This window comes from Microcebus murinus, chromosome 2 (genome assembly GCF_040939455.1).
Source record: "Microcebus murinus isolate Inina chromosome 2, M.murinus_Inina_mat1.0, whole genome shotgun sequence".
Taxonomy (NCBI): domain Eukaryota; kingdom Metazoa; phylum Chordata; class Mammalia; order Primates; family Cheirogaleidae; genus Microcebus; species Microcebus murinus.
The window spans coordinates 42154942-42176081 of NC_134105.1; the positions used below are offsets into that span (position 1 = coordinate 42154942).

A 21140-nucleotide genomic window follows, 5' to 3' on the forward strand; every position below is an offset into this window, starting at 1 on the left:
GGGAAACTGCCTATGTGATGTGTTACATGCAGGGGAAAGGCTCTGGCCTTGAAATCGGCACAGCTGGGGTCTGAATCCCTGCTCCACCCATAGGTTAGCTTTGTGACCTTTAACAAGTTACTTAACATCTCTGTGTTTTAATTCTTGCCTGAGACTGGGGATGAAATTACCTAATTTTTACTAAATTGTGACCATCAAAAGCATACCACCATAAAGTGACCAGTTGTATCTGGTACATACAAGTGCTCCATAAACAGTACTTATCATTACCACACATTAATATTTTATGTATTTTAAATTTGTCAAACAAAAAAAAAATGTAACAGATGGGAGAGACATATCAATATAGGAACTTCAAACAGAAGAGTCATATTTGGATAAATCCAACCCTGTTATTACAAAACAACTTCTCTTTCATTTGAATAAGAGTACTATACGGGCAACATTATTCAGTTTATAACAGCATAACTTCACATTTGAATTCTGGGTGTTTTATTAGCATTGGACTTGAAATAACCAGCCACTACCAAAATAGCCTTGTTCACAGCCCCAGAGGACCCAATACCACCTATTCCTACAAGGACTGTGAAATCTCCCATCAGAATCCATCTTTCCCTCCCATGACACTCACATTGCACATTCTGACTGAAATTCTAAGTAGTCATTTATATGGGTTATCACACTAAATTCTACGAAGAATATATAAAAATAACTGAACTCCAAAGAATTTTAAAGTCTTTGTGGCACTAGTACCTGGACTCTCATGAAATTAAAAATATTTATCACCTACAAAGAGAAGCAAAATGGCAACAAAACACACGACCATCCTGCCAGGAATATCAAAGTGAGCAGCCTTACCTGATTGTTTTGCCGACTGGCCCCGAGGAGAAAGCTGATCATGTGTCGCAGAGCTGAATGCCTCAGAAGAAGGTCCCCGGCCCTGATACCTTGCTGTCACAAAATATTGAGAAGGACAAATTATATTCCTATCCATACAAAAAGTGTGTTTTAAAAAACATAGCTAAATGAGATGTTTTAAGGAGTCAACATATTTTTAAATGCTATAATTTACATACAGAAATTACAGAAATTATATATGTGTGTATAATTTACATACATACATACTTGTTGAAATCTAACTAAAAATCTCTTGAGCCTCACATTGCTTCACAATGGCTACTGAACAACTAACGCTGCGTTTAATGAAAAGTGTTCTACTGCTATCAATGAGTGCCTATACCTACCTGTATCAGCATTCTTGCAAGTAATACAATTCACAAATTACGATTTTTTTAAGAAGAAAACACTCATAAAACCATATCGGATCATCTAAAATTTTTCTTTGTATAAAATTTCTTTAGACTATAAATCTGCTGTATTAGGAAAAGATATTAGGAAAAAGATCACTTACCTTTTGTACAAAAGTGTTGAACAGGAAAAAGTACTGAGCACAGTTTTTACAATTTTCTGGGACATCTTTATCCAACAGAGCAAGTAGTACCTCAAGTAACTGATGAAGGCTTTTTAACTGGTTAGAGAAAAGATAAAATTACATAAAGAAAAAGAATGCAAGACAGACATCTGTAACAGGATTAATCTGAAGTAAACCACCATAAGAACAAAAGGAAAGTCTGATTGAAACAATCCACTCTCAAGATTCAGATGGACTTATGCTTTGGAGAGCAAAAACAGAATCCTCAGTTTTATCGTCCAGGGAAAGACTAGTGCTGGCAGCAGTAACCACAAGGGAAGTCTAGCTTCCTAGGTTTCAGAGTCAAAGGCGTGATTCTACTAGCAGCCACATTTTCTCCAGAGCCAATCCTGCCTCTTAAGAAAAGGCGGGGTGTCGGGGGAGACCTGCTTCTGATCCCGCCCTCCACTATGCTGCGCCTTCACATGATCACAGATGCAAAGAATAAAAACACAGACACAGGCATAGGGGCTGGAAACCAAGCCGATGGAGCGAATGGAGAGCAACAGCCTGACAGAATGACAACGGTGATATCCACTCAACCGTGAACTTACTTGAGAGCCCGCTGACGCCTCATGGAAAGCTTTGAAAAACATTTTATTTGTTTAGAAACCATTTTTGGTTATGACATTGCTTCTTCTTTCCCTCCCACCCCAAGTGTTTTTGGACAAGTCCCTAGAAATCCATCTGTGATCTGAAAATGAAGACCAGGCTTACTATTCTTATTAGTTCATTTCCTCTGAAGATGGTATTCATAGACTTTTGAAATGTTCCCATCCATCCTGTCACACCCATCATAAACACAGTAAAAATTTAGCGTTTATACGGCACTTCATCTTCAAAGTACTGTGCAGTGGAGGGGAGTGGCAAGAGGCACCGCTTCCATTACGGAGGAGAAACAGACATGAAAACACATCAGCTGGATGTCAGACAGATGCTGAGCAAATGGCTTCCACGCTCACATCCTCCATGCCTTCCCTCTCTGCCCGAGCCCGCCTTTAGAGGCTGGTGGGTGACAAGCTACGGCCGGACCCCAGCTGTCGGGGGGCTGCACTAACACTGCCTTTATCCTTTGAGCTGGAACATGGGAGGAAGGAGGAGAGTGAGATGGTCCTTATGTTAAGGATTCTTGATGCAGCATACGAAATTTCTACATGGGGTGGAGCAACGGTATTTAAACTGTCCTAGGCAGCTCCCAGTGACTCATTTTATATATTCTGCATCCAGGTATGGTTTTGTTTAAAAAATGGTTCCGCTATTTAAGCTGATCAAAAACCACTGTCTTAGAGTAAACCTCAGCTTCCTAATAATTCCTGGAATTGAGAGTCTTTTTCTGGGACCTTCCTAAAGGGCATATTTGACCTCCTCGTTCGAGGAACTAAGTGCTTGGGTGCCAGGCACTGTAGCCGGATCAATATCCTCCATATAAAGGACTTGTTCGAAGTTGCATGATAAAGTCTACATCCAAATCTGAAGCAGCAATTCCTAAAATTTGTATTTAGTTTATTGAGACACACTGCCTCCAGCCAATGTTTATGAGGAGCCAATTTGTTTTGAAAATAACATTTTTCAAAGTTTTCCATGTAGTGTCAGCTGTTTGAAACAGCAAACTTGGGAAGTAATTGCTGTATTTGCTAGGACTTAATAACACATTGAATAATCAGATTTACAATGTATGTCATTTATTTCCCTAACACTTAAAATCTTTGGGGATTGAGGATGGTAATGAACACCAAGGTTTGTTGTACCATGTATATATGTAGAGTTGTGAACCAGAAAATATGTTGCAGAAAATAAGGCCAGAAGAAATTCAGAAAAACAGGAACAAAGATTAGGAAATAATGGAGACCCATGAAGGGACCATTTGTTTTTTGGCCAATGCCCCTGGATGAACGGCACTATTTGGTTTGGTTGCCATCTGCAGGTTTAGATTAGGAAAACGAAAGAGACAAAGCCAGAGGTGGCTCAAGATGTCTGTTGGTCTAGACTAGAGCTGCTAGACCCATGTTAGTCTCAGTTCAGAGAGATCTAATACAAATTCTTGAGAAAGGACTCTGAAAAGGGAGTATTCTAGAAAGAAAATCCTGAAGCAGACCAAAGCAGACCTAAATTCCTAGCCTATCCTGGTTTCTGGGATATGAGGAGGAAGGGACAGAATGACTTCTACCCTGGCAGGTACCAGAAAGTCAGTTTGCAGAAGGTGCATTTCATGTGGCAAAATTACCAGACTCCAATCCTAGGCTCTCTTTCTTATGACCTGAAACTTAAAACATTTGGTAAAAACAGAATATATAAATAAAATTTTAAACATGAGACCGACCTTATCCTGATAGAACAAGGCACTGTCTAGGGTTTTCTCCAGGATGGTGGCCACAGCGACTCGTACTTCTCTCACATTGCACTCCAACAAGAAAATCCTGAAAGAGAGAGAAACGTGGTATGGAAAAGCAAGTCAGACTTCTGTAAACCCAACCTTCCCCATACAGGTCCCACCTAAGACGCAAGGAATAACATTGCTCAAAGGTGTCAGTTCGCGACTCCGAGAGCATTGGCCCTCACCCACGGGCCACGCAGCTTCCCGCGGCACCGCGTTCCTGCTCGCTCCACGGAACCGTGAACCTACACAGCCGCGGCCTAATTTGAAACAGACATACAAGGCAATCTTCCAGTCCAATAAGATTCTAAGTGACAACTAGAAAAAAGTTTAAAAAGATAACAAGTACTCCCACAATATCTAGTGCTAGAGGCTTGATCTGATTTCGGTACAGTTCTTTTGGGAAAAAGCCTACAGGGACGCGCTGCACATTTCCTCTCGCGGCACGGTAGGGGCACCAAGAGCACGCGCAGATCCAGAATACGGGAGTTCTATAGGGCAAATGGCCAGGCTCCTCCCAGAATAAATGGCTCAAAAAAAGGGGGGTGATGGGTCAAAGGAACTACTGAATGTTGAAGACTGAAAAGAATCTTAAGAGATATACAAACAAAGGGCAATGTGTGGGCCTTGCTGGATCCTAATTTGTACAAATTTAATGGTAAAATGACATTTCTGAGACATCTGGGAGAAATCTGAACATGAACTAGGTATAAAATGATATGAAGGAATTATTAACTTTGTTTGGTATGATAATGGTAAAGTGTGTATTTTTTAAACTTTAATCTGTTAGAGATACATACTGAAAATTTATAGTGAAATTATATGTTGCCTGTAATTTACTTTAAAATACTTCAGAGGGAAAGAGAGAAAATACTCACCTGCACGTGAGTGTGTGTGTGACAGGCAAGACAAGACTGGCAAACTACCCACAGCCTGAGCTGGGGAACACGTACAGCAGAGGGTCCCTTTTGTCTACTTCTGTGTATGTTTAACATTTTCCACAAAGAAAGTACTTAAAAGACATTAAATATCCTTCAAGTTAGGAGTCTGAATTCTTTGGATCAATTTGTAATTGCAATATTAAGAATTTAATTTTTTACAAGTATAATTGTATTTCTAAAACTGCCTTAAAAAAAGGACTATACTGAGGGGCTGATCTAAAAGACAATACCCTCTCCACATTTACAGTTTCTAAAATATTAGTGCAGTATATATATTTTTAGTTGTAACAATGACAATCTAAGATATCTTAAAGGTTCTAAAGAAATAAGTGATTAGAGAAAAAAATTAATTCTTCAAACATGTGAAATCATAGCAATTGACAGTGATGAGTGATTGGTCTTCATAAAGAAAGAAACAAACTGTACTGGACTCTATCAGGAAGGATTTAGATGAAGTAATTCACTGGGATTCTTGACCATTAGGAATACCTAGAAATCAAAACATATTCCCAAAGAAGTTACAGAATTTCTCTGGAGATGTTTAAATGCAAGCCTCCTTGGATATACGTTATGAACAAAACATATGCTATGTTCCTTCCAAATAGATGATGATTCTATGACACTCTACTGCCTAGCATAATACTTAGGAGTCCTACTGGGAAAAGATTTTGGAATTGAACTGGAAAAATGGGTGAAAGGTCATCTCTAATGAGAAGGTGCTCATGAGGAAGCAGGGGAGATGACAGTGTTCCAGACAGAAGGAACGACAGGTGCCAGGATCTTTAGGCAGGAAAGCAAGCCCAGCACGTTCAAGAAACCAGCAAGCCAGGACGGCTCCAGCCACGTAAGCAAGGAGGAAGCGAGATGGCCTGAGCCTGGAAGGACAAAGGCCAGATCATGTAAGGCTACGTCGGTTATGGTAAAGATTTTGTATTTTATTACAAGTGCAACAGGAATCCACTGAAGAATTCATAACAGAGAAGTGATGTGACCTAATTTGTTTCAAAAACAACAATTTTATTGCTGAAAGAGAGACTGGAGGAAAAAGTGGAGACGTGAAGTAGGCAAGAAAACATCTGGAGGTCAGGCCCAGAGATGAAGGGCAGGAGACCAGGGCTTTGATCAGATCTCTGACGCACCACCAGACTGCGACTGCCTTGCGGGAAGGGACTCGCATTTCCGAATTCCCCGTGTGTTAAGTTGAAAGACACCAGAGCATATCTGTATGCTGACGGAAGTAACCTGATAAAATATTCTACAAGATCATCATGGAGGAGTAAGAGTGAGATAGTCAAAGGCCCAACTTCCTGGAGAAGGTCTGCATGCGTAGAGAGACTCATTCTGAGAGAAGAGAGGACACCTTCCTCCGTAACAACAGGAGGAAAGGGCACGATGGGACCAGACTCTGGTAGGCACATGGACCTTGGGCTGGGGCCGGGGGTACACATTTGTTAATCTGAGCCCGTCTCTGGGAAGTCTGAGGCCAGGTCACTCCCCAGAAGTGGGCTGAGCTGACATGGGAAGTCTGAGGGTGAGGAGAAGGTACGGCCGATGCAGAGTAAAGGAGGAGCCCGCTGGGGAGAAAGGAGACAAGACACTGAAAATCAAGGCAGTGCTCGCTGGGTGTCCCAGAAGAACGCAGAACTCCCCAAGGGTAAGAGAAGCTGACTTGACAGGGATGACTGGAAGTAAGGCGTAAACATTCACAGTGATAGGGGTATTTCGAATTTTTACCAGAAAAGGCAATTTTTTTAAATGATAGGTACATAGGTAAATATACCATCATAGCTAACATACTATCAGTAGATTAGTGAAAATAATTTTTTAGGCAGAATCCAAACATAGGCAATATTGTGAACTGTGCAGTAACCTCTTGCCACCACACTGTGAGTCCCTAGGGGAGAGACCTGCACTCCTGACTCCCCTGAGCCATAGCTGGGGACTAGGACCTGCCTCTGAGTGATTAGTGGCTGAGCTGCCTCACATGGCCTTCTTGCAACCACTGAGCACGTGCCCAAGTCTAGTCCAATACAGATAATTTTCGAGTGACCTGAATAATTTCTTCATGACTTCAGAGAAGAGAGTTTAAAATCGACTCCGATCAGTTTTAAGTTGAAATAAAAAGGGCTAAAAGAAACTTCTGCTCTAAATCATTGGCAGAGACACAATTTCTCATACTTAAAAGACCTTGAGACTTACTTTATCAATTCTCGTCCTTCAGAACTAATAAAATATTCAACTAGCCACTGACAAGCATCGAAACTTTTTGAAAGTAATGCTTCAATAGTAGCGATCCATTCTTCAGTGTCAGTCCTTTAAAAAAAGTAGACAGCAATGTTAGGAGTATGGCCCAGCAAACAATCCCATGGAGTGCCACTGCTACCCATCCATCCAGGGCATGTGGGTGGGGGGATAAGAAATACTCAATGGCTGCCCACTAACGTGGCTCAGTGTGCCCCAGAAGCCAATGCTTTGCATTCTTCCGTTACCTGTGGTATGAATCGTCCTCCCCTCTCCTGACAAAAACATGAAGAAGCTTAAGTCTTAGACTCTAACTTTTATATTCTGTATCTGTATCAAACAACTTCAACTGGGAAAAAGGCCTGCCCTGTAGCATTTTGCTTTGCTCAATTAATTTACATTCACCAAATGCCCACTTTCAGAATAGCTTACATCAACATTTTTATACTTCATTATAATAATCATTTATATTCTACTTTACTGAATAAAATTATTCAAGCAGAAAAAAGGTGTAATGACTATAGTACCCATAATGTCATACCATCTCCCTTAAGTCCCCCAATGCCCAGTATGGTAAGTATAAACAAAATGGGAACAGTGTGCAAGGTGTAAATAGTATGGGCAAATTCCACAAAGTAACCAACTAAATTTCTACTCCAGGTTTAAAAGAAGGGAACATATTATTTATTCTTTTCAGTCAAATACTAAAGACTGAGACTAGTGAACGTATCTTTGATTATCACACATAAAAATGAAGTTGATATTATATTTGTTTTCTTCTCAAGAGCATCTTAACCGCAAAATCTGTCCCCAAACTTCTCTATATTTATAGGAGCTCAACAGTTTTCTAAGTCTAACTAGTCTCCTCACCCAGAGTCTCCCCTCGCTGTAGGTATATCCTATAAACCACTGCTCAACGACTCTCCATCTATCACATTTATTCACAAAACAACTACTTACCCAGAACCTATGGTGTGTCAGGCACCTTACCAGGTGCTGAAGATAAAACCAAAATCAGTCAGATGTAGTCAATGTCTAGAGTTTCTAAGGCATCACTGTGAATGTATTTCCTGTTCACAAACCTTCATTGATCTCCCATGAAGAATCCCAACTCCCTGCTCTGGCACTCAGTGAGTTCCAAACCCAACACCGGGTCTCAGCTCAAATGAGTCCCTTACATGTACTAGTAAAACATAACTAGTGGTTCATGGTTCCTTAGGTAAGTCTCACCTGTTACTCAGGTTCTTCCCTCTGCCTAAGATTCTCTCTGTTTCTCTATATTTGCCTTTCAGGATCCTCTGAGAACATCAATGTCTCTAAAGCCTATACTAATCTCCATATCTGGATATGATTTTGCCCAATTTCCAAAGACATGCAGAATTTATGCCTTGCATCACAGGTATTTCTCTATCCTTCCCTTTAGATTAGAAGTTTCTAAAGATAAGATCATGTCTTAGTCATCTAAGTAAATTCGGAATCTGCTTACATAGTATTGGAATTATAAATTCAACTTTAATTGAATTAACCAGTGTCTCTTGTCACAACAGACTATCAAAATATATCACTTCTCACCTGAGTTTTTTCTTTGTCCGTAGATAAGTTTGAAAAAGGAACTGAATAGCAAGCTGTAAGCTCACTTTTGCCATGCAGGGATAATACGGGTGCTTTAATTTAGTCTAGGAGACAGGGAGAAAAAAGAGGATATTTTTCATAGAAGTTTCATAGATTATTACACATTGTTATGAAATGAATAATGATACATGATAAAGTTAAATATTAAGAAGAAAAATCTAGCCACTTCATTATGAAAAAATTTCCATTTACATTTTTTAAAAGGTTAAGAGAAGACATCCTCTTCATTTCTATTATGAAATCTTCTCAAAATACAGCCTTTAGACCATAGGATGTTAAGAAATCAAGAGACTAAGAACATTTTTTCCCTTATTGGCAAATTATAATCCAAAATATAAGTACGATAATATAATTATAATGGTACTCAAGTAAAAAAAAGTACTTGAAGTCAATCTTGAGTCTAGTAATATTTGATTATAAATTAAGAAAAATTAATCTCCACAAAGCCCTGTATCCATTGACATGACCTCACAGCTACTCAACCTCATAGCTACTTCATAAAAATGTAAACAAGGGCACTTAAAGCCAGTATGTGGAAACCCACACCCACTCACAACCTATGTTACACATTCTGAATGCTGCCTGCAGTTTACTATCACCCAAGAAGGGCACATTTATGGGAGACTTTTTTGTATCTAATCTGAAGGCTAACAAGTGAGAGTGAAGATGAGTCATTGAATGCTTTAGCTATAAGATATTTAACTGTAATCCTTTCTTATTTCTTTACTAACAATCCCACTAGCTACTTACAGCATTCAGGGAAGCTAAAGACAAAACAAAACTGAAGTAATCACTACTGTACACATCTCTGTTCTTCATAAACTTGAGGTTCTCATCTCTCACCATCTATAAAAGAAAATTAGCAATTAATAAAGAAACAAGGTAAAATATTCAATACATGGAGGACAATTTCAGTGACATGATTAGGTAAAAAGGATTCATAATTCCTTTTAACACATTGCCACACTAGAAAAAATTTTTTTCCTTGGAGCCATGGTGTTTTATTATAAAAATAGAAAACTGAAAACAAAATGATCCCTTCTAATTTAATGAAAAACAAAATTTACTGACTTCTATTCATTTTTAATCCACATTTTTAGAATAATTTGATAATATTAATTATAACAATAAGAACATCAACAAGTAAGAATTTCACAAATGAACTCCCAGGTTTTGTTCAGGTTTTGCTTCATGAGGCCCTGGGCTCAAAACTAGCATGAGTTAAATACAACTCACTGGGCAATTAATGTGTTAAACTTTGAATTTTTATAAAAGCAGAGAGAAAACCTTCCTTTCAAATATAAGATGCTATAAAAAATATTATTTATTAAACCAAACCATTTTAGGAAATTCAGGAAAACCACCATGTGTAGGACAAGTGAATTCTAACCTGATATTTTGGGTAGAAAGGGAAAACAGGGCTTTCCCAAGTACAACCAACTCCATGCTTCCCTTGTATCAAGGTGGCTTAATTCTCTCTCTTCCTTAATGGAAGACTCCATATTTTTCTTAAATTCTCTGCTTCTAGCTACTTAGCTTTTGATTATTTAGTATATAAAGTTGGGACTGGGTAGACAGTCCTGGATTTAAACCCTTGTTCTCTGACACTGGCAGGTCATTTCTCCTTATCTGAACTTCAGTTTTTGCATCTGAAAAATGGGAATAAAACCTGTTACTCCAAAAGAGTCTTTTAAGAACTAGAGATTTGTTTAAAGCATGTAGCACAAAGTAGGTATTCAATAAATAATGGTCATCACTGACATATTAGTCTTAGGTTGTGAGCCTTAATTTGTTTTTCTTTCCAGATAAAGTAAGTTTCTTTACTGCCTATTCCCCTCAACTCAGTTTATGTGCGACATCGTATGAGTGCACAGCGGCCAGTGACAGGGCTGGCCGATCCTGAGTGTGTATTCATATTTACGTTTTTAGCACTCTGGCACCAGCACATAGCCAGCTCTGTAGCCTGGCATGAGAAATTCATGGGGCAGGGTGGGAAGGATGATATAGCAATAGAGGTACGGTTCACACAGAAGGCCAAAGGGGAGTACTTCCGGACCCACAAGATAGATTTTGACATCTACCTTCACTTTGTCCTTTAGGATTTTTTACACAGTTCTTACCTGGTATATTCGAACAGGCATTTTCTCCACAAATAGTCCTTTCTTCTCACCTTTTTTAACCAGCTTGGTTAGAATAGAGAGCCGGTCATTATTAGGCCTATGAGGCCGAGGAGATGATTGAGGTGAAATTTCTGGTGAAGACGGAGCTGACCTAAAAGACAGAATCAAAAACCTTTGTTGAGTATAAAGAGGCTATTGGTTTCGTAGTTATTAAAACTTGCCAAACTCAGGGCACTAGACTTAAAAAACTGTACCCCATAAATATGTACAATTAAAGGTGTACAATTAAAAACTGTAGCACTGTCAAATTAGTCTTAACATCATAAAAGATGAAAATTATAGGGCAATTTTAACACAAATTTTTACTTAATCGGTGTATGGGATTTAACACTGAGGACCACAATTTAACAAGCACAAAAGTGATTGCTTCTTGCATATTACTGTGAGGTATCTTTTCCAGCCAGTATAGCCATTAAAAAGCAGTGAAATAAACTGATCTTAGATCCACACATTCAAAATCTTATAACAACAAAGTATTGAACCAAGTTTTCAAATTTAATGAACCATATTTAATCACATTTCTTACATGAAAAAAATAAACTATATACTTTCCTGATCCAATATATCAAAAGGTGAATTCACTGACAACAGGACCTCTAAAAAACAACTTTCTGAGTGCTGGTATTGTTCTATGCTTTAGACATAAAGTGTATTCAATAAATGCTGCCAACATTAAAAAAAAAATCTCAATTCTAAATTGAAAAAAATATTAATTCTAGAATGAAATGACTTATGTGCACATTTCTACATACGAAATAACTTCTTGCAAAGGAAATAATGACCAGGGAGAAATAAGAAAGAAAAGGCATTTACTTTTTTTCTTTTTGGAACTCTTTCTAGAATTTCTGTCTAGCTTAGCTAATTATCTTTAAACCCCAAATAGTATATTCTCAAAAGATCACAATATCACCTACTGAAATCACACAGAAAATTATATGGAAGAAACACTTACAGAGAGAGATCTTCAGCCTCTTGCCGTACAACACTGACTCGACTTTTCTTTGGTAATACTGGGGAGTTTTGATCAGATACCCTTTGGTAGAAGAGCATATAGGCATTCCAGTATCTTCGACGTACATCAGTGTATGGGTTTGCTTTATAATAAGACATTAAGAAAGAAGTCTTCGTAAATAAAAAAGTTTTTCTTGTCTTGACAATTGAAAACAAAGGGCCCATAAATCCAGCAAGTAACTATTACTGAATTTGTTGAATGCAAAGTATAAGTAAAATGTGGGTCATTTTAGAGTACTGCTTAGAATAGAAGACAGGATACTTCAGTTCTTAAACTAAAATAGATCCCGCACTTAGGAGGTGATATGGGTGCAAGGAGTAAGTGAGATATATATATGGTAAGGGAGTAAAGCGGGTAAACATCCTAGGGAAGTCTTAAGTTCAAGCAAAAGGAAAACAACATTAGAAAGATGTTCTATAGCATAGGATGGGATCTTAATCGGTCTCACTTAAGCATTTCTGCAAAGATCGACCAAATCTAGGAAAATTCTGACAATGATGTTATATTTAACACTTAAAGGTTACCACGTCGAGAGATGCGTGACTACAATGGCATGGTATCTAATACAGTGAATCTAATGCAGGTAGATATTTACAAATGTCCCTAGAAGATTTCAGAAATGCTAAGGTCTCTGCAAAATGGCTTTTTTCAGATGGCAAATTCTGACTGGGTTTTGAGGCGGGCTTTTCCTCATACTTTTTTTTTCTGGGGGTGGAAGTTGTGGAGAGAAAGATTGCATTGCCACACTGCATAATAAATATGGTTTTAAAAGTATAGGTGCTAAGAATGTCTTCTCTAATTATTCACACCTTTATAGAATTGGAAAGGAAATTAAAAAATTTTAGTGGGCAACTGTTTCTTCTGAAACTATTTTTAAGGTTTAATTTCTTTATTCATTAGTTTCTCTTTGATATTCATTTCATCTTCTTATTCCTCCTCTGCCACTTACCCCCCAAGGCTATTGTGAGGGATTTTTTAATTTTTATAGATTTAGGGGGGGTTCAAATGCATTTTTGTTACTTAGATATATTGTGTGGTGCTGAAGTCTGGGCTTTCAGTGTACTCCCCACTTGAATAGCGTACACTGTACCCAACAGGTAATTTTTCATCACTCACCCTCCCCCTTTTGGAGTTTCCACTGCCTTTTATTCCTGTGGTAAGGAATTATTTTAAAAAACTTTTTAGGAGCAGCTTGAACACTTTCACTCGGGTTATTTTTATATAAAGAAAACTACTTCTAGTTTTACAGGAAATTGTAAATTAAAATAATAAAACTTATGAAAAACATCCATTTGTAAATACTCACTTTGATCATAAACTTTTGGTCTATATTCTCCTCCAAAGCATTCATACTCCAGGGTCTCATCATTTAGGTCAAATTCTTCTATAACTGTGTCATTAAATTTATACCACTTTCCTTTTCCACACCCCCTAGATCCCAGAGAGCAGATAAACATGATAAGGTTAAAAAATAAACATCCCGATGCCCAGCATTTGTCTCTATGTATTATCTATAGATAAAGCAGATGGGTACCATTTGAAAATCTTTAAGAAAAATGTAGCAACAGTTATTTTAGTTTCTAAAACAACTTTTCAAATTGAAGGAGTAAAAACAGTTACGCCAAGCTTTAAAAATTCAGAATGAAGTAAGATCAAAGAAGAATGCAAAGTTTCTTTGCACCACAATGATAAGTACACGACAAAGGGCGGCAGGAGAGCAGAGCACAGACATAGGGCTGAGCGAGGAAGTGCTGCCTCAAGAAACCCTTACCGCCTGTCCTTGATGAAGGAATAGTAGTGGCCTGCGTGTGCCTGCCCACTGTGGACAATGACACCGACAAGCTCATAGTTCTCTGTGAGGGCTACTTTTTTTCGTGGGGATCCTCCACCTCCCTGATCCATACTTCGCCCATTTTCACCAACTTCCGAAGATGAATCCAGGCGAGCCATTCCTGAAACTGTGTAGGGCTCCATGTTTAGCATCCAAGGAAACTATGCAAAAACAAAAAGACCATATTAATGTTGATGAGTAATGCACACAGCAGTACCCAGTCAAGTCAGGTACAAATAAGAGGATGCGTTTTCCTAACTTAAGCTAGGAACAAACTACCTCTCCAATTCAAGTACAAACTCTCAGAGAGGCTAAGTCTGGGAAAGTATAAATAGCCTCTGGTTTGAGCATTAAGGGAAGCATTTTCTTTCACAGTGATCACTAGGATACCTTCTAGAAGTGAGGGCTGTTGTTTACAGATCTGCCTATTTTACTACAGCAGCTACTTAAGACAAGGGCTGTATCCCTCATAATGCTGAGCACACACCCTTTCACAGGGCACATGACAGTTGAAAACAGAAGCAGGAAACAGAGAAGTGAGTGAGGTAACGACTGTGAACAGCTTCAAAAAGAAAAAAGTTACCCTTATTTGTTCATCGTATTTAATGGAGCGTCCACTCTCCCAGTCAAATCCAAATCTCATTAGGTGAATTACCAAGACACTAGGTAAAGACTTAATACAGGTTCTTTTCACTGTTATTCTCTAAAGAAAAGCAAAAAAAATCAATTATTTCCATGAAGAAAATAAAACAGCAAAGTAATTAACACAAAGGCCTTTCCTACCCACGTGAAAACAAGTAATGACACAGTCTAATGGAAGTAACAACAGGTGCTCAATACTGACTTTACATAAAACACAAGAATACCAAATCAATCTTGTTTTTTAAAAAGGGCAAATGTAATACCTTTTCTTTACACTTTTCACAGTAGTATGCATTGCTTCCCTCCAGAACTTCTCCTCTAACAAACTGGTCCAAAGAAATTTCCAAACTCTGACAAGAAGTTACTCCTAGATTGAGAGCCATGAACGCTTCTTCACGTTCATATCTGATTAGGAAATAATAGAGAATCCATGTTCAATGAAGAAATTAAAAACTCCTGAAATTATCACGTTACCTGAGCTTGAACAAAGAACTACATTCTTAATCAATGAAATTAACATGTCGTCTCTCAACCTTTTAAAAGTACACTCCAAACAGAAACACCAAATTGTGACAATTTAGAATTGCTTAAAATTATAAACCTCAACAAATATTTTCATAAGGCCACAATAAAATTCTGGAAATGGAAACCAGAGAACTTCAATTCATTAAATATTTATAGACTGAGAGAGACAGGCTTATAGGTCTCTCAACAAATGCAAAATTTACAACATACTAGAAAAATCATTTAAAAATGATGATCATTTTTTATATCAGTGATATCTTCACTAACCTGTGAGGACAGTCTTTACAGATCTTCTGATCAGAATAGATGCCCTGAAAAGTATTCTTAAAAATTTGGTCTCTCCCCATTTTCTGTTGGAATAAAAAGTTAAAATTTTAATTGATGTGCCTAGAACTTACAGGTATATAGAAATTTTTTTAGGCCTAAGCTAAAACACAGACTTCTATTTAACCACCAAAACAAAATGAGCCTTTGGTGGTTTCAGCTGGGACAAATAGGGTTAATGGCGCACTGTCAGACCCACTGCCAGAACGATGCTAACAATCAGAGAGGCAGCGGCAAGAGGTCAAGCAGAGCTGATGGTAAGAGGGTTCTCCGTGATGATTCCTAATTCTTCTCCCTGTGCCATAATCACCATGCTAGTAGCAACTCTCTACAGTCTTCTCTTTTTTCTTATAGATAGAACACTATACATTCCTAACTCACTTTAAAAACAGAAGAGGAAAAATTGTGCCCACTGATGAGAGGCGAATGCAGACAGTGATAACAGGCCATTTAGAAAGTCTGCCACATGTTTTACCAGGTAGAGGTAAACATCACCACCAATAACTTTTTAATCTGGTTCCCTCGTCCCCTTTGCCAGAGGACTCCCTGAGTTCCAGGACTGCTCTGCAGGGGGCCATCGGCTCACTGGTGACTGAAGCAACCTTAGCTGCACTGAAGCAGTCCTTCAATGGATACACAACAAAAATATGTGCCTTGGTACACATGGTTATTACTGTGTAGTACAGATTAAGGATTACATATTCTACTGAATGTTGGATACATTTAGAAAAGAAATATACAATTCTAGTGATCCATGTATGTTTAAACCCAGAAAAAATTAATTATAGTTGTGATGTTAAAGAAAACCACTTTCTGATTTGTCAGTTTCACAAAAACTCCAAATCCTAAGATACTGTTATTAAAGTCTGAGGCGGTCCGAGAAAAAGTAAAACTTTTATTACCTTGAGATATTCATCCATCTGATCAATGAGACTAGTAAAGAATTCATACGCATCCTGCTGTTCTCTCACATAAAGTTCTTTATTCCACATCTTGAAAATCTATATAACAAAAATTAAATACGTTTTTAAAGGAAAACTAACAATTTCTGAATGTAGCAGAAACGGAATGTGGAAGAGTATCTAAATGCTTCTAAAACCAAGTGTATTATTAGGATGTGGAAGTTTTTACTGAAGTGAGACTAGCTTGTATTCAGCCTTCTATGCTTCTCCCTGGTCCCCTGTAACATAACAAGTCTCTGAAACCAGAGGTGAGTATAGGATGAGAGCTAAGGCCAGGAACAGTTTCTTTCTTAGAAACTAACCAACCCATGGGGGAAAACACAAGGTAATCCTTCAGTACGAGAAACGTAGCAAAGCAATGTTTACAAATAATGTTCTCTATTTAAAGGCATTAGTGAAGTTGGCACAGGTTCAGAGCAATGATTTGAACAAATATTTCAAAGAGCTATAATAAGAATTATGAAAAATATACAAAACAATTAAGATTAGAAAATCCTTAGGTGTTATGAATGACTATTCTCAACATTCTGATCATATGACCAAGAACTACTTTCAAGAACAATGGCATACCCAATCCTTTTATAGGCTTTGGCGATGGGATCAGTCTAGAGATAATAAACATAAGAAACCATAACGCTAGAGAAAAAATGTAGCCAAACTCCAAGTATCTAACATCTTTAAATCTAAAGAGTTACTGGATGAGATACCTTCCAAAAGTTCTCAGGTACGTAATACTGCAGCTTGCTCTCCATCAAATGCCCAAAGAGAGACTGCACTTGGTAAAACACGCTATCGTCTGGGTTGTCTGTGTCGTCATCTACTGAAAGTAATGCCTATAAAGAAAAGAAACGTATTAAGTTAGAAATATTTAACTGCTACCCAGGAAATCTTGACACATGCGCACAAGAGTATGCACACTGCTTTTTTCAGAATGCTATGTATGTTTGGAAGTGGCTATGACTAAGATATTTAGCTTCCATACTTGCTAGCTGGTGTAATTATGAACATGTCATTACAAATCATGTCATTACAATTACAAATCATGTCATTAAGCCTCCATTTGATTATGCAAAACTGGCCTAGTAATAACACCAAGATCTCTACAAGAAATAAGTGCGACATGGAATACTCTCAAAACTGTTGCCGTATCATGTTACTACTATATTATTATAAAACGTTGATGATAGAGCCTGCATATTTCTAAAATACTAAAAATGTTAGTAATTTTATGGAATAGAATTTGAGAATAACTTTGGAGTTCAAAAATATCACAAAGGTCATGTCCATCTGTAATACAGGAAGCTTATTACAACAGATTTATAAAAACATGTGACTATAAACAACATGTCTACAAAGATTTTAGAAGCTACTACAGAATCTCTAGTTATGGCTAGCTTAAGCAAACAATAAAAGCAATAAAAAAGTATGAACCAATTTTCAGGCAACACATGTATCTTTCACAGCAAACAGGACAGAGGAAGGAAATCACCTCTGGGAGCCCAGGTTGCATATACAGCTGCTGGAAGACTGCATTCATGTAACAAGTCGCGCCACCATTCCTCAGCCCCACAAACCCTGAGCTGGACCTGCTATCCACTGGGGGGAGGTACTGGGAAAGAGAGGAACAAAAAGAGTACAGAATTAGCAGCTCTGCCACAGGCACATTTCCACTACAGCTGTGTGGGGTGTCTAAGAGGGAAGAGAGATACATTCTCTTTTGTCCATCCAGTGTGTTATGAAAGTCATGCTAGGAGAATCCATGTTCACGAAGTACTTTTGCAGATGCTAATACAATTAAAAAATACTACTATCTCAGTGTTTCTTTTCTTTCATAAAGTACTTGGCATATAGGACGTAAGTATCTGTTTATGCAGTAACTTGATTATCATTCAACAAATATTTATTGAGGGCCTACTATGTGCCAGGCACACAAGAGAGAACAGAAATGCGCATGGTCCCTGGTCTCAAGGAGCTTACAGTGTAAGAGGGTAGACAGGCATTAATTAAATAAATATACTACTATATATTTATAAATTGACGGAGTACTCTGAAAAAAATGAAGAGTTCTGTGAGGTGTTTACCATGAAGAAGCACAACCAACCAGTCTGGATGGTCAAGGCAGGCTCATATTCCTCCCTTCCTTTTAGAGAAGGTAACATTCTTCTATTAAACTTCTTCTAATGAGCATATAATTAAATAAATAGGCAAATACCCTTCCATTGCACTTATAGATATTTTGAAATACAAACACCATTACAGTGCTACTCTGGGTATAAACAATTCAGAAGGCATCTTGGGTGAGATCCAACATGGCACTTCTCCAAGTGGAAAAGGATGTTGTAATCAGACACTTTGAAATGTTATTACAACAGAATCCTGGTTCTTATGCCATGACTAGAATCATGTTATCTGCACGTATCAAGTATCTGTGTCCATTTAATAACCAACTAGCTGACAAAAATCTGTAGGTCTTTTAGACCATGAGGAATTGCTAAATATTACATACTTTTCATGAACATTAGATATACACTTAGAGCAGGATGATTTCTAAGATCAAATTACCACTAAAATTTATTTGTAGTCCAACGAATAGATTTTTTTTTTTTTTTTGAGACAGAGTCTCGCTTTGTTGCCCAGGCTAGAGTGAGTGCCGTGGCGTCAGCCTAGCTCACAGCAACCTTAAACTCCTGGCTCAAGCAATCCTCCTGCCTCAGCCTCCCAAGTAGCTGGGACTACAGGCATTCGCCACCATACCTGGCTAATTTTTTGTATATGTTAGTTGGCCAATTAATTTCTTTCTATTTATAGTAGAGATGGGGTCTTGCTCTTGCTCAGGCTGGTTTCGAACTCCTGACCTCGAGCAATCCGCCCGCCTCGGCCTCCCAGAGAGCTAGGATTACAGGCGTGAGCCACCGCGCCCGGCCCAACAAATAGATTTTTAACAAAAGAATGGTACAAACTTTTACAAACTGGTTCATAACAGTGCTAAAAATATAAGTGTTTATCTAATACAAATACTTTCATTATTATGCTAGTATAAACCCTGACTCAAGAAAAAACATGAAGTGTTCATTTAAATCTGATTATTAAATAAATGCATATAAAGCTAAAACACAGCATAAAATGAGCATTACAAGCGAAAACATTATAAACTACCTGTTTTGGTAAGTCAAAACAGTTCCCCATTACGTGTTTGCAAGTGCCATTTCCTCTATCTAGGATATCTGTCTCCACTTCGTTTCCTACCTAACTTCTACATTCCACAATGTTCAAGGTATCCAAAGGGTAAGTCTGACTTTCTCTGATGTCAGAGGAAAACTCAAAAGCAGCTTCAAAAGTGTCCTGTTCCTGGTCTGGTATTCTAGTGCACATGTAGTTTACTTCCCTCTTGCAGGTCCCAACACACACTAAGCTGTTCCATGGTTCCACAGTTTTGCTTATATTCTTCTCATTGCTGTAATGAAATGAATTTCCCACCTTGCTTCAACTGGCTCACTCATCTAAAAGGCTCTATTTTAAGTTCCATCATCTCTAGGAAGCCGTCTAAAACCTACCGGGTGGTAGTGAAGTGCCTCCGTGTTAGTGGAGCAATCAGGACATACCTCTGTCTTGTACTGTATCACGTGCATTGAAATTATCTGCTTATGGGGCCGCCGCTTCCACTATGCACTGACCTTCTTGAAGGCTAGGATATTTTCATTTTTGAGCTCCCAAAGCCTAACACACCTCTCAGCACATAATAAACTCAATAAACCTGTTGAATTTAACTGAACACAGACTGTGCTATGGCAGAGCCGATGTTTATTTGACTTAGTAGCTCTAGTGCCTGGCACTATGCCAAGCACACAGTTACTCAAAAAATAGGTTGGAATTCTACTTTTTATTGAGAATAACTATCAACCAACTTGCAAATACCTCTCTTCTTTAATTAAAAGGGTGCCATTTTATAATATACCATAGTGTATTAGAGTGATACTATAGTTTATAATTGATTTGAGTATGTGAGCACAGTATACAAAAAATAACACTGACGCTCTTTCTAGAAGAATAGAAAGATAGCTTTAAAGTTATATGTTTAAGAGATCATTCTAAAAAACAATTAAGAGCATCAAGGTTTACAAAACTTACATCAAACTCCTTGGTGAGAGCAGGGTCAGGTTGATGATGCATAGAAAGTAGTTCTTTTATAATAATTTGAAGATTCGAAGGTGAACTATCAGCCAACATTACAAGGACTTCGTAGGCTGCCAACCGGCTGTTCACTGTACTACACCTAAAAACAAAGACACAAGTCGATTTTACCAATGATCTACTTAAATTGCTCATTAAACTAAATCAACATTTGAAATGAAAGTATAAGAGCTGCAATTCCTCACACATAATTAAGTCCAGTCTAAACTCAGAGAAATGTAGTGATCTACAGGTCACGAATATAGAAGGGATATAAATATAGCTTACAACTAAATATCTTCTTGGCTTGATGATAAAGTAGGAATATTCTTTCACTTATGACTCCAGAGTATTCCTATCTAACGAATGGATCAGCAAGAATAGAGAAGAGAGAACTGCGTAATAAACATGACATGGAATAACTATCTTTCAATTAAAATAGGCAGAAGAAAGATTTTGTGGCTATCATCCTGAAATGTGAATATCTAACTGGCAGAAAAAGAGAGCTATGTAAATCCATAAACATTATATGTGCCTGAAGATCAAAAATTCTTCAAGGACACTAATAAACTTTCCACTTTGCTGAAAAAAAATGGAGGCAGAAATAGTTTGCCCAATCAATTCTTTCAAACTGACATAAAAGATAACTAGCAAGCATTCTGCAGGAAATCAAAGGCTTCCTATACTGCCTGCCTTTTAGTAGAAATCGCTTTGGGGATAGACAGTAATTTCTCACTGCAACCTAGGCCAACCTTACACTACTGAGGGGATCACAGGTTAGGAAGGATACACAGAAAAGAGGATATCCAACCTCTGAACAAAGCACTCATGGAGG

The 21140-nt window shown here is 37.9% G+C and overlaps 1 protein-coding gene across 3 annotated transcripts in view; it reads right to left on the reverse strand.

The window, feature by feature from the left end:
• Positions 1 to 21140, reverse strand: part of USP24 (ubiquitin specific peptidase 24) — a 138111-nt gene that overhangs the window by 16623 nt on the left and 100348 nt on the right. For 2 of the 3 annotated variants that reach the window (XM_020289190.2, XM_075998608.1), the window contains exons 42-58: positions 20264 to 20408; positions 17625 to 17744; positions 16843 to 16968; positions 16076 to 16174; positions 15117 to 15199; positions 14588 to 14729; positions 14266 to 14385; positions 13623 to 13843; positions 13158 to 13282; positions 11792 to 11933; positions 10780 to 10930; positions 9410 to 9505; positions 8600 to 8703; positions 6986 to 7099; positions 3792 to 3888; positions 1412 to 1528; positions 859 to 951 (exon numbers count right to left, since the gene is read on the reverse strand). In XM_020289190.2, the coding sequence (XP_020144779.2) occupies positions 859 to 951; positions 1412 to 1528; positions 3792 to 3888; positions 6986 to 7099; positions 8600 to 8703; positions 9410 to 9505; positions 10780 to 10930; positions 11792 to 11933; positions 13158 to 13282; positions 13623 to 13843; positions 14266 to 14385; positions 14588 to 14729; positions 15117 to 15199; positions 16076 to 16174; positions 16843 to 16968; positions 17625 to 17744; positions 20264 to 20408 (2095 nt within the window). Of the gene's footprint in view, positions 1 to 858; positions 952 to 1411; positions 1529 to 1548; positions 2055 to 3791; positions 3889 to 6985; positions 7100 to 8599; positions 8704 to 9409; positions 9506 to 10779; positions 10931 to 11791; positions 11934 to 13157; positions 13283 to 13622; positions 13844 to 14265; positions 14386 to 14587; positions 14730 to 15116; positions 15200 to 16075; positions 16175 to 16842; positions 16969 to 17624; positions 17745 to 20263; positions 20409 to 21140 lie in introns of those variants that run through there. The other variant, XM_075998616.1, reaches the window with a different exon arrangement.